This window comes from Bacidia gigantensis (genome assembly GCF_019456465.1).
Source record: "Bacidia gigantensis strain McMullin 20006 chromosome Unknown contig_245, whole genome shotgun sequence".
Lineage (NCBI taxonomy): Eukaryota > Fungi > Ascomycota > Lecanoromycetes > Lecanorales > Ramalinaceae > Bacidia > Bacidia gigantensis.
In genome coordinates this window covers 715126-729677 of record NW_025408601.1, presented here as the reverse complement: position 1 = coordinate 729677, position 14552 = coordinate 715126, and the positions used below count along the sequence as shown (strand labels likewise).

Sequence of the window (14552 nt, the reverse complement as noted above, 5' to 3'; positions counted from 1 at the left end):
AAGAGCTATTTTTACTATAAATACCTATAAAGCTTTAAGCTTCTTATTCTTTAAATTTTCTAAAACTTTAAGTATAAATTATATAAAAACTTAGTTTTTTTAAAAAGTAAATATAAATAAATAAGTAGTTAAGATATTATTTTAAGTTATATATATTTTTACTAGATTTTGCTAGATTTTTCTATATATAGATTTATTACTAGGTTAAACTATTAGGTTTTTAAACTTAATTTAATTTTAATTAAGTTAAGTTAAAGCCTTTATAACTTAATTTAATAACTTAACCTAATCCTACTAGTTTGGGTTAAACTACTAGGTTAACCTATACTAATCTAAAGTATATATTAGGCTACCTTTATCTAACTAATAATATAACTTTAATAATAAATATTTATTATAATGTTATTTTAACTAGTATTATTGATTTTAGTTTAGCTAGAACTACTTATTCCTATATAATAAATATATATAGCTTATTTTCAAAAGCTTTATATATTTTAAAAATTATATAGTATAAGTCTATAGAATCTCTATATTTAATAAATGTTAAAAATTATTATTTATTATATTAGTAGAATATATAATATATAAAAATATTATTATTTTTATTAATAGTTCTCCCTAGAATATATATAAATAAGATTTTTTATATAAGTTAAAAATAGCGCCTATTTTATTAATATCTATTTATAAAAAAAAATTTATAGGAACTATTTCTTTTATATACTTTTAAATGCTATTTAATATATATTATAGTTTTTTTATTTAATATTATTTAAGAAAACTTAGATACTAAGTATTAAAAATAAAATAGGGTATTAAATTAAATAAAATATTAAAATTAAAATAAATATAAAAGCAAAGTATTAATAAGTACTTATTATAATAATACTTTAACTAATATATTAGCTTTTTTAAACTAGTAGACCTTGTCTTTTCTTTATTTTAACTATTATATATATTTAAAATAAATTTAAACTATATATTTTAAATAATAATATAATTTTATTAATTTATATTTACTTCCCTTGTTTTTATAACTAGCTTTTAAAACTATTAGTATTTAGCCTTTTTAGTATTAGTCTTTTAGTAGTTTTCTACTTTATAGAAGCTTTAAAATTCCTATAGCCTATTAAATTCTTTATTAAATTTTTAACTTTCTATATCTCTAAGCTATCTTTTTTTTTATAAATTATTTTCGATTTATATCCCCTTTTTACAAAAACGCTTGCTTGAGCCTAGTCGCTATGAGTAATACTAATTTAGAAGGCATTGTAGTAAAGCTTAGCAATCGAAGCACTAGCACTACGATAGAATTCCTCCTCGAGGACTTGAAGTAAGGAGTAACAATCTGCTAGACAATCATCTGGCCTCTCCATCACGCGGTTTGGATCACCGATTGCGTCGTCCAGATGTTGGATTTGGAGGCGGCGAGCGTCGCTGATTTGGAGCTCGAGAAGTGGGAGGGAGCAGACACTGCAATTGCAGTCGAAGTCGAACGCATCTTTCAGATGGGTGCGTCGGGAGTCGGAGGGACCGCCTTTGTCATAGGAGATGGTGATTTCTTCCCCGGCATTGATATGACGGATTGCGTGGATGGTTTCACACTTTGTATCGCTGTTCCAACTATTGTGAGCATTTGGAAGACAGCTGTGATTGATGAGGCAAATGGTAGGATAGATGCCACCAATCACGGAGTTGGGACCGCAGGGCAAAGCGTTGGTTTTGACAACACCGCTGAATGGGTGTTTGCCAGGGAAACTGTTATGAAGCAAAAGGAATTGTCGTTGCTGGGTCTTTGATAGCGCCTTTAGCTTCGTTGCAATATTACTTTCCATTTGGCTAATTGGCGACAGGTGTGGAGTGGTAAAAAGGGGGTTCTCGTAAAGTATACGTGTGCCTTTGGCAATGTTGAAGCGAGCTACAAGACCTTTTCCCTTGCCTGGGACCGTCTGGATCTCAAAGAGTGGCAGGTCCAACTCACGTATAGGGTCGGTCCCAAACACGAATTAAGCTATGGTAGTTGGGATTTCCGGTTCATCGGGCTAACCCAGGTTAAGAAACCCTCAACAATCATATTGAGTGGACCATAACCAACCTGCTCGTAGGATTCAATCGAGCCATTAACCTCTGGCCAGCTGTAAAAGCCCTATACATCGGTAGCCTCGTCCCAGCGTTGGACCCGAGAGCTAAAGCTTACCTGTACGACCCGAGTAATTGTATCAATATATTTCTCTATTCTTTTAGCATAACTTCCTAAAGTTTTTAAGCTAAAACGCAAGAACTTATAACTTTCGAAAAAGAGTAGAGGATATTCGCCCACTTTAAATAGGATATAATTAAGTTTAATCTCTATTAAATTATTATTTTAATAAAGTTTTTTTATAACTTTAATAAAAGATTATTAATTTTACTTATTTATTACTTTTTTAGATAAATAAGGGACTATATTAAACCTAGTATTAATTCTTATAATTGCTAATTATATTAATAACTAAATAAGTATAAAAAATAGTTTATTAAGCAATAATTTAATAATTAAAAAGAATCGCTAATTAAATAGCAAAAAGTTTAAGATATAGTATAATATTTAAAGACAAAATATTTTATTATTATAATAGTTATAAACTTTTTAATATACTATAAAAAATATATTTTGCTTAGAACTAGCTAAAAGTGGAAAAGGTATTATTTTATTTATATTAGAATTTTTCTTATATTAAAGTTTTTTATTTAAACTAATTCTTAAATATAGCTTAGCTATATTAACTTATTCCTAGGTTTAAAGACAATTTTATTAAATATAAGTTAATAAGTTCTTAATTATAAGCTAAAAAAAATAAACTTTATAACTATTTATTTTTAATATAATAAAATAAATTCTATTTTTAATATAAACTATATAATCTTAGCGCTTTAAAATAAAACAAAAGCTTTTATTATTTTAAATTATTTATTAGAAATAGAGTAATAAAGAATATTCCCTAAACTAATATTAGTTTTATTTTTAATAATAACTTTTTTTTATACTTAAGAGCTTATAACTATTAAATAATATTTAGCTAAAGTCTATTAAAACTAGTAGAATATTTTAGCCTTATAAAGGAACTACTTTATTAAATATATTATTTAAGTTATTCTTTTTATTTTATTTAGTTCCCTATTAATAATTACTATTCTAGAAATCTTTATAAAAATTATTACCTATATTAATCTACTATATAGTTGCTACTTTTATAAGGTAGAATTAATTAGAAATAATATTTATTATATTTACTATAAACTTTAATTAATTAATATTTATATTAAAGGCTTTTTAATAACTTTTTATAGCTTTAATATATTAATTAAAAATAGTATAACTTTCTAGCTAGCGCGAAGCTTTATTTTATATAAAGACTTTTAAAATTAGTAAAGTATATTTTAAACTATTATTTTTAACATATTAATATTCTATCTTTTTTAATAAATTATAAAATTAATAAATATAAAAACTAAGCTTAACTTTAGATATATAAATTATTTTATAATAATCTAGTGCTAGTTTAAAGATTTTATATTTATTAGTTAAATTAGTAAATTTTTTTAAAGTAACTATTATAATTAATTATTTTATTTCTTTTTTTTTACCCTCTATTATTACTTAGTTATTATTATTACTTCTTAAGTTTTATAAAGCTTAAAATATTAATCCCCTTATTAATTAAATCGATAATAAATTATAGAGTATAGAAAAAGAACTAAAATATAATAAGTTTATTATTTTTATAAATTATAAAATATTTTTAAATAACTTTTAATAAGTTTTTATAATAATTATAGCTATATTATATTATATTACTCCCTGCTTATTAGGTAAAAAAGAGCTAAATCTATTTTTTTAAGTATTTATAGTTTAGTAAAGTTTTTTATAAAGTTTTATTTTTTAATAATAAATTTAGTTAATAACCTAAGTAATATCTAATATTATTTTAAATAATTAATTATAATTAAGAGCTATATTAATATAAAAATAAAATACTACCTTTAATATAAATTAAATAAAAAAAAGGTTAAGATTATAAATAGATTAAAGGATTAAAATCCTAGAAAAAAGAAATAATAATTTAGTTTAAGAATTATTAATTTTATTAAATACTAAGAAGGTAGGGAAAAAAAAGGCTATAAAGATAAATAGATCTTTCTAAATTACTTAGTATATAAATAATAATTTAATTCTTTTTATAGCTTATTAAATTAGATATTTAAATTAGAATAAAGAAATATAATAAATAATTTAAGAACTATAAAGTAGAATAGATTAAGTTTTTATTTATATATAGCTATATCTAAATATAGCTATTCTATTAAATAAATAAAATCTTATATATCTCTTTTATATTATTTTAATTATAATATAATAAATTGAAGAAAGCGCTATCTATAAATAGCTTTCCTATATATAAAATTATTTAGCTTTAGTAGAGTTTTATTATATATATTATATAGTCTAAGACTAATTAGCTAAGTTTTTGCAAGTTACTAAGTAAATTCTCCCCACGCTAGCTGCCTTTATTATAGTGCTAAACTAGATAAAATAAATAAAAATAAAAAAAAGGTTTATTATTTTAATTTTTAATTAATTAAATAATAAATAAAATTAGAAAAAAAACTTTATCTAAGTAAATAATTAATAAATCTTAAAATAACTTTAGTTTAATATAATTTTATAGTTTAGAAATAGTATTTTATTACTTATATTATTAGAATTTATTAATTATAAATAAAATTTTTTTTATAATCTAGGTTATCTAGAATATTATTAAATTAGATTAACTTCTATTAATAAGTTTTAATATTTAGATAAAAGGAAACTTCTTAAGCTATTAGATTATTTTAATAATAATATAAATTTCTAAATATTATTTAAAACTATAAATAACTTTTTTCTAAGTTTATATTTAGATTTAGTTAAAAGTAAGTTAAATAATATATATTAAATAGATATCTTAGCTAATAAGTATTATAATAGATTTTAACCTAATTAACTTTATTTGTACCTAAATATTTATTTAATATAATTAGTTATTAATTTATTTAATTTATTTCTTATTTTTACTAACAATTCTATTACTTATAATACTGCTGCAAGTATAAAGTTCTTAACTTTAACTTTTTTTAAATAAGATTTATACTATTGTTTTTTAATAGATATTTTCTTTTTTTCTAATCTAGATAAGCTAATTAGTTTCTTGCTTTTTAAAGTTATTATAAAGTAGTATTCTAATAGGATTATTATAAATTATTATATTTAATAAACTATTTATTTAGAAGATAGAGAAATATCTAAATAGTCCTTTATATAGTCTTTTATATTATACATTTAATAATAAAATATTTATTATTATTAAATATTATTATTCGTTTATAGCTATTACTAATAATTAGCTATTTTTAATATATTTAAATATACTCTATACTACTATAATACTATAGGTAATTATAGTATATTAATATTAACTTTTATTATAAGTATTATACTTTAGTTTTAAATTAAGTAATTATTTATTTTAATAGTATTTAAGTATTTTAATTATAGTATAATAAAACTATTATAAATAAATATAGTAAAACTTTAAACTAGTACTATAAAAAAGTATATAGCTTTAGTAGCTATATTATTTAATATTAATAATATATTACTATAGAATATATTAATAGTAAATATAATAAATAATTTATTTATTTTAATATAATAATTAGTTTATAAATTTATTTATAGCAAAGCTTTAATATTTATTTTTAATAAGTAAAAAGCTAATAAAGCTAAAGCTAATTAGATTTTTTTAAACAATTTATATAATATTTAATTAATAATATTTTAAAAATTTCTAATATTAGATAATTAAAAGTAATTAAATAGAATATATATATTTTTTTAGGTTATAATATTATAGCTCCTATATTATTAAATATATTTAGTAAACTATTATTAATTATATATTTATAATTAGAGTTTTTAAAGTTTATATTTAGAATATTTATAAATTAAATTATTTTATTAAAATTATAAATATAAAATTAGTAAAATAAAATTATTTTTATTTATAATATTTAAAATTTTATATAATTAATAAGTTAAAGTAGGGAGTATACTTAGGTTAAATATATATTTCTTTTTTTTCTATATATATTTATTTTTATTATTATTTATATTTTACTATTACTTACTAATATAATTGCTACCTTTACTATTAATATTTCTAAAGGTACTATTACTAAAAAGCTACCTTTTAGATAGAGGTAGTTATAAACTAGCTTAGTTTAATTAAAGTTTACTATAGCTAATTTATATATAATAATTAACTTATTTTATTATTAATAAATAAAATAATAGAATTATTAATAATAAAAAGTTCTTAATCCTAAATTAATAAAATCTAGCTAAATTTAAGCTTTAATAGAAATAATAAGAATAAAAAAGTGAAAAAAAAAGTAAAACTATATATTAAATTTTAGTAAAATAGATTAAAATAACTTAAGTATAGTATATATTTAATTTATATTTTTAAAGTATTATATAGTATAGAATCTAGTTAAGTATTTATAAGTTTTAATATTAATATAGGCTATTTAGCTAAAAAATAATTAAAGAAATTTTATCTTTTTAAAAAAATAAAATTTCTTTAATTAGCTTATATTATATATTTTTCTTATTTAAAGCTAGCGCAGTAGACGTATATATTTAATATATAATATTTTAAAAAAATAAAAAAATATAAAGGTTTAAAGTAAATTTTTATTAATACTAGTTTTAATTTTATTAGTTTAATATAATAGAGAAGAAACTATAATATAAAAAATATTATATATTTAATTATAAAGTAAAAATATATTAAAATCTTTAGACCTTAGGCTAGGTTTAAAATAATATATAATTAATAAAAATAAAATATTTTATTATAATAATTCTTTTATTTTAAAAGATTTATTATTTTATAGTATACTAAAACAAATTTAAATTAATAGAAAATAAAGCTATAAGATCTAAGAGATAGAGACTAAAAGAGAATACTTTTATAAAATACTATATTACTAAAGAGGCTGCGCCTAAGAGAGCGTTGTATCTATAGAGACTAAGCAATTATATTCTATTATGCTACTGCCTTTGTAGACTTTGCTAATACAATATAATATAAAATTTACCCTTGCTTATATCTCTTTTGAAGTCCTTATACCCGCTAACTTAGGCACTATTTGCGATAATGCCTCCTCCAACTTTAGTTAGCTATTATAGTTGCGGTTGTTAAAGTCTTAAGGAAATAGATTGACTAGCAAAAGGTACGATTTCTTCTAAAGTCTAGTTAGCGCATAAGTGTTTTCTGCTCAGTTTATATATATAATCTCCGTTATCGTAGGAGGCTATTGTATATGATTGGTCGATAAATATATATAATACCTGCTATCTTTGCGGATAATCAGCGCAAGGTCTACGTGATATAGTCATGCTAGCTAGTGTAATTTTTTTACGAGATTTAATTTCCTTCTAGTGAACTGTTAGGTCTTCGCTTTTACTGCATAAAGCATAATGTAAGGTTGCTGCTTCGATTAGATAGAGATGCAATAGAGATTGAAGTAACTAATAGAAGTTTAGCTAGTCCGACGAGATTGACCTTACCTTGTATATGGATAAGCATAGTGACATCCAATTGTGACCCCTCTACCAATTATGACTTCCTCCACCAATTGTGACACCCCCTCCAATTCTGGCATCTCTTCCAATTCTGTCCGCCACGAGTCTCCCTTATGATTTTTCTTTGGTTCCAGAGTACTGTACATTTCCACAAAGATACAGCTTGGCGATTTGAGAGCGACAGTGCTGGGCAGCATGGGTTAGCTTTTGTCTGGGAGTTTGTCACGTGCAAGAGGGGTTCTTCGAGAGGGCGAGGACGGCGTAGAATACGAATGATCGCTGGCATCAGTCATGCAGTCTTCGTCGATGTATTTCATCTATAAGTTGTTATAGAGTTTAGCTCCAGGCTCAAGCTCTAGCGATTCAACGGTGGTAATACGCGTTAAGTAAGCTTTGGTTGCCTCCTGCCCTATAGCATTCTTTAAGTCATTAATGACCGCAGTAAGTCGTTGCTATATGTGCTGTAATACTTCAAGAGTCATGCGAGATGCTTATAACAAAAGGTGGAAATTCTTGTAGACCTGGACTTGCAGACCCATTGGGTCCGCAAGTCCAGTTTCTAGAAAGATCTATCGCACAGCCTTACGCAGGGCCTACCCGAAAAGAAGGTAAAGCGATCCAAACCTGACGAGGCTTACTGATGACAACTCGTTTCACATCCGTTTCAAAGATAACAATTAACGCCCATCACTTTTCGACTTGAGAGATGGCTCTAACTTCGCTATATCTTGGGCTCCATTCTGTGCGAAACTCGCCCTACTTTAACCTGGATCCAGGTAAAATGGTAGCCTCTTTCGGCCTACCTCGACGCTGTTTTAAGCAGCCTTTGCACCGGCACCCCTGCCCACCTCCATGCCGCCCTGACGGCCACTAAGTTCCCTTCCCCTGCCTTCGAACATCATCCACCTGCACTTTACCAGAAATATCCTAACATGTGTTGTACCACTGCGCCCTGTCACCGTCGTCGGCGCTTCCGTCCTCACAACTTGCTTCCGCAGGCGACACACGTAGCCCTTGGAACTACCGGGGAACACGACACATTGTCAGTAACGAAACCATGGATCAGTATTGACCATCGTCGCCTATGCCGCAGGTCTTTCTGGAGGCCTTGCTTCGTACGCTCGTAGTCTTTCGGAGTTCGATCCGAGTAGATATAGGCAATGTTTTTCGTGTGTACTTGATCCCAAGATGAATATTTTTCTGCTTTTCTATTGTTATCCTTATAGGAATAGGTGACATGGCTGTACTACGCCCGAATCCCGAGCTCATTATGTGTGAGAATTACCGGTCTATTTATAGCCTTGGCAATCCGATCAACCTCGATCCGGGAAATGCCTTCGCTTAGAAACCTAATCTGACATTAACAATCCCTAATATTCAAAGAACATATTAGGTCCGAAATATCCAACGTCATAATGTCCGATTCAGAGAACCACTTGGAGCACTCATGTTCGCTCGCTGCTGACTCTCACTCCGACCAACCGATCGCCGAAATATACAATGAGGAGCACGAGCCTCTGCTCGCCGCCTGGCCCGGTCTCCTCAATATTCCTCAAACGTCACTTTCGACCGCACGCTCCAACCTCATGTTGGAAAGGCGTAAGTTAGAGCTGAAGCCCCTCCTAGCTCATCCTACTAACATCCCCAGTCCAGGCTTCCAGCACAGCGCTCTCCCCCTCTTTAGAAACCTTCCTTCGTACCTTCTCGCACGCCCTCAGCAGCCTGCGCATCTTCACCTACCGCTTCGGTATCTACGCTAGGGCCCATCCCTATCTCCTGGCCGCACAAGTTCTCGGCACCTCCACGCTCCTTATCTTTACCACCGCGCTACCAATCCTAGGGTTCAGCGCGGCCGGTCCCGTGGTGGGCTCCGTGGCAGCTGGATGGCAGTCCAGCATCGGCGCCGTGAGCGCGGGCAGCTTTTTTGCGTTTCTGCAGAGCGCGGGCATGGGCGGGGCGGCGGCCGGATTGTTTGTTGGGGGAGGAGTTGTTGGGGGGTTGATTGCTGCCGGGACAACCATTATGGCGGCGGTAGGTGGGTGGGAAAGGGTTAGGGACGGGTTTGTAGGGTGGGCTGAGAAAGTGAGGGATGATGTAGGGAGTTTCTGGGGATCTTTGTTTAGGGGATGGTAAGAAAGGACTGATGAGTGATATGTGGTCAGAGAGCGACAAATTCAGGTATGGTGCTCTTGGACCAAGTTTTCGCATTTTACAGTGTTGGTCTACCTGACCGGTAATAGCGACGCTGACGCTGGCTGCCGTAAATGGGCTAAGCTATTAACTCTAGAACTAAGAAGGCCTGTTAAAGAGAGCTTATTTCAAGTCCATACTTGTCTCGATATACATGTTTTTTTCGAGCACAATAGACCCAACCAAGACAAAGCAAACAATATCTAAACTTCGGAGTCCTCTACAGCGTGGAGAGGAAGTCGAACATGGTTGTTAAACTCGTCCCATTTAAGAACAAACAATCCTCGCAAATCCGGATCCTTGAGCTTGCAATTAGTCTTGGTGGCCTTTCTCGTTCCACCCAGCTCCTTGACAGGCCTTATCGCATCCAAGTTGACATATTACAGGGCAGATTTTCAATGGCGGTCCTGGACTGGGGAACGGCGAAGCATCACAATGAAAGATCACAAAGCCAGCCCGAACGTCCCAGGCGGAATCCAGCGCCTAACCTGATTGCCTTTTTTGCGAGAAGTCCAGGCCAACACAGGTCAACACAGATTAGATTAAGTCGTAGCTCAAACAATATGAGCAAGAATCAGGGAATCGTCGTCTACTGCTTATCGCTGTAGATTGGTCTTGCGCTCGGAAAGGAAATGCTTGATTTTTCTAAAGATCATGCTTAGCCCTCGTAAACACCCATGTTCCTTTAGGGCGGGCTGTCGTTCACGACGTCGTCTTTCTTGAGCACGCCTTCTCCGAGTTTCATTACCTTTCGTAAATGAAACGACCGCAGAAGGATAGCCTCCACCTTTTGTCTTCAATACTTCAAGCGGTTGATACCTCACTCTGTGATTCTTCCTTCGCCTACGATGTTGCGATCGTCCGTATTTGCGCAGCGAATCGTTGTACTCATGCCCTGAGGTCCGCTGACCGGAAATTATTGAATATTGAGGTTGGGTCATTCCATCAGACGGGGTTTTATCACTGTGGCGACGCCGTCGCTGTTTTCCATGCTGGTTGCGATGTAGGGAAACGGCAGATGTACTCTCCGGTAGCTTGTGAACGGAAAGTTTAGGGTCATTCGATGTACTAACTCCTTGCAGCTGTAACGATACAGCGCTCATTGCAATGAGAGGCGAATTAGTATGATCGAGGGTCATTGCAGGGATTTTGAGACGCTGGTTCTCGACATCAGATGCCTCAACGGGTTCGTCTGAAGCACGGATCGAAACATTGGCAGGCAGGCCTTGGGCATCGGGCGATGAATCAGATACTGAAATTGTATTCGGTGGTGAGGCTGGGATGTTAGGAGGTGGAATGCGGGCATCGGCGGCGCTTGTCGTGATTGGAGATGAGGTCTGAATAGTGGCTGGCAAAGACGGGATATTCGGGGAAACTGCAATTTCAGTAGCAGCTGAGTTCGGCTGGTCCACCATGGCTGGCTCATCGTGACTTATGGTTTTTTCATGCTCTTCAGGTAGAGCTTCTTGTATAGGAGTAAGGTGTGTCTGTGAGATAGCGGCTGCCTCGTCTGGTATTCCTGGGCTGTTAGACACAGCAGGTACCAAAGACATCCGTGAGAGATTGGGCACAGACTCATTGGCGGTCGCAAATCCATGACGGTGCCATTTCGCCGCTTTGAGTTGCTGAAACTTCTCTCCGACATCAAGACAGACTTTCCTCAGCGCAGATTGGAACGCCTGTGCTCTTTCTAACGTGCTGAAATTGATGGTATCTTTGACTGTCCACAAGGAATACAGAGACTGATGACCACCGTCGACTTCAAATCGAGCGTGATGCTTAATGAAGCTGAAGCAAAGGTAGCAAGCTTGCTTGTTACATCCGATATATTTGCTATAGAGATGGATGTGAGGATTCTCCTCGTAGAACACAATCAGCTGTAGCTCTGCATGTTGCCGATAGCGGGGCCAACGTTCGAGCATGCGCCCGAACTTATTCTTATCATCCCATCCGAATTTGTGCCCTGCCCGCGCACGCAGTTGAGCGGCTTTTCGATTTGCCAGTTCGGGAATTTGAATTCTCGATGTTGGGATAGGCTCGATAGTGATTTTTCTGCCAAGCTCTTTTGCCTTCGTGACAAAGTCCGTCATAGCCAGCGCTGCTCGATAGAACTTGGAGATCTTTCCTATTCGCTCGATGATCTTCGACACAGTTGGTAGACTAATGCCTGGTTCCCTTTTTCTGTTCAAATTCGCCTGTACGAAATGCTTAAAGCTGCTTGAACGTCGGACGCTATAGGCCAGCTGACCCAGGTTATTCAGCGCCTTAAGCTCACTGGTTGTAGATGGATGAATAACCTCGGCTGTAAGCTTCTTTAATTGCCTCATACGATCCTCGCACAGACGCATGTAGGGCCCATGAGTTTCATCGCCATAGCGACCGAGAAATTCCATATCCTGCGTCGATTCGTCCCTGGAGGACACCGCTATGATCTCTGGATGGATGTAATGATCGGTATCAGATCCATAAACAAATTGTATTCGGTTGTTCAAACGGATGGCTTGCTCTTTGATGCGGCGTTTGCATCTGGAAAGAACCTTTCCTACAACCTGCTGTTTCAACGGATCTAAATCGTGTTCTAGGAAACAGCGATAAATTAGCCTCGTTCCGGGGGCGGAGAAGCCGCGTCTTTCCCCCAAAGGAAACCAAACCGATTGGTGAGCCCATGAAGATAGTTGTGAGAATATCCCTAACTCCTTCAAGAGCCTCAACGCCACCGTCATCATTCCTAGCCACTCGCAGTATATTCGTTTGCCCTTCATCGCTGAATTCCAAGCAAGCTGCAGTCACGTTGTCTGGGCCACCCCGTCCAGACGCAACGAGAGTAAAATCGTCGAGAAAGTCGGGGGTCATCTGCAGGAGCGTAATCATTTGATCCGTAGGGTATGAGCTTGCGTTGGGTTGCCTGTTACGCATCTTGATTGGATGGCCTTGAGAGCGATGCTTCATATCAGAAAGGAGAATGGCATTTTCGGAGAAGGACTGCCTATCTATGCCATCCCAGACATAACAAGGAAACATGACTGGAAATTGTTATCAGTCCAAAGGCATTAAGATATGACGAGGACTTGTAACGTTCTCGAGTACAACAGATACCCGCCCCTCTCAGGCCCTGATTTTTCGGATTTCATACTTTCGTCCCGGTCAAGGCTTTCTGTGTCGGCTGAGGCCATTCGTCTTGAATCCGAAATGCGTCGCGTAATGTTACCACCCTGTCTAGCGACACCACTTGGTTGGGACTGTGCGGCCCGGGTTTGAGACCTTTCAATGTACGAGAGATTTTCCATGCATGCTGGCTAAGGATGATCTTTACTGCATCAAGAACCTTAAACCAATGATCATTTGCAATGGCTGCCGTAGAGAGACAATTGCCAGGATTTGCAGAGCACAGCCATCTGCAAAGATGCCCAAGCGACCGCGGCATTGAGACGCCTTTGATATAAGTGGTCCGACACGGAGTACCTAAGGTGACTTTCCCGCACTTTGTTGATATGACTCAATCACGTACCGAAGTTTAAGTGTTTGATTTTCAAAGCCAATGAAGGCTGGAAGAAAAGTTTACAATGAACATGCCAGTAGCTAGTTCCCATCTATGGGCTACTGCGTGATATGATTGGGTTCCGAAAGATTAGCCTGTAGCGCCTACGCGCGAGTTCCTGATGGCCATCGCCGGCCCGACGTTCCCAGCTTATAAAGTTTGACAAAACGGTGCGCTTTGATTTCGCCTTGATTTAGCGAAAGCTAAAGTAGCCTGAGATAGGTTAAGCCACGTACAACTTAGTACCGTCCAACATTCACCATCTCCTAAGGGGTCTTGAAGCATAGGAAACTGGCTATCATAATCTGCAACTACAACAGGCAGATAACTGAGTCTACAGAATGCCAAATAGAGTGGTTACATTCCCCACTACACCACAAGCCATGAGTTCAGAATGTTGGCCTGAAAAAAAATGTGGTGTTTCGTGCTTAGGCACGTGGGGTACGACTTGGAACTTTGCACGAAGGTCCTTCCCGCCATACCTACTAGCCTATTTCTCCGACGCTTAAAGAGCTGATCAACCTGCATTCCTGACTCAACATGCCGGGTCCTGCCACCAAGGTTGACATACCAAACAACGCGCCGCGTTCTTGAACACAGATGGGCTATCGACCCCTTGTATTTGCAACTTGTACGCTACGCCGCCGCCGAACGGTTGCGGCTCTCAATCATTGCGCATACCAACTGTGGAACTCAATTGAAAGAGTGCCTCAGAGGGAGTAGGGACGCAGATGGAGTTGAGATGAACGGTGAAAGCTATACAATGGTACAAAGCGGTAGTGTGAGGCCTAGCGGAAGATGCGGGGTATCTCTTTCTGGGCCGTTAGGTGCTGGCCATCCATGATCGAACAACTCACAACCCACTTTGCGTGCAGGTTGATTTTAGAGGATGGGGCCATGCTGGTGGAGACGTGATTCGGGCAAATTTGGAGATAGCTTGTCGACAAATACTGCGACACGTGTTCCAAGGCTATCATCCACACACCGTCAAACAGTTATGGAGCCCGAGTTCTCTCAGTCAAATAACCTTCCATCAGTCTTTTCTACCGTGTTCTTAGGCCATCTTTCTGCGAACGCTGCAAATTTGAAAATGCTGCATGGAGACGTATGTTCTTGGTAAAAATCATCGTCTAGTTCCCTATCGTGAGAGTC

At 33.9% G+C, this 14552-nt stretch overlaps 2 protein-coding genes across 2 annotated transcripts; one reads left to right on the top strand and one right to left on the bottom strand.

Annotated features, from left to right (window-relative positions):
• Positions 1–1412: 1412 nt before the first annotated feature.
• Positions 1413–2093, top strand: KY384_005293 (uncharacterized protein; the record flags this gene model as incomplete). Its single annotated transcript, XM_044813794.1, has 2 exons — positions 1413–1745; positions 1857–2093. The coding sequence occupies 2 exons, from the start codon at positions 1413–1415 to the stop codon at positions 2091–2093; spliced, it is 570 nt and encodes a 189-aa protein (XP_044669095.1).
• Positions 2094–10458: 8365 nt separating this feature from the next.
• On the bottom strand, positions 10459–12811 carry KY384_005292 (uncharacterized protein; the record flags this gene model as incomplete). The annotated part of the gene is made up of 2 exons (XM_044813793.1): positions 10459–12440; positions 12514–12811. The coding sequence occupies 2 exons, from the start codon at positions 12809–12811 to the stop codon at positions 10459–10461; spliced, it is 2280 nt and encodes a 759-aa protein (XP_044669094.1).
• Between the last annotated feature and the right edge of the window lie 1741 nt (positions 12812–14552).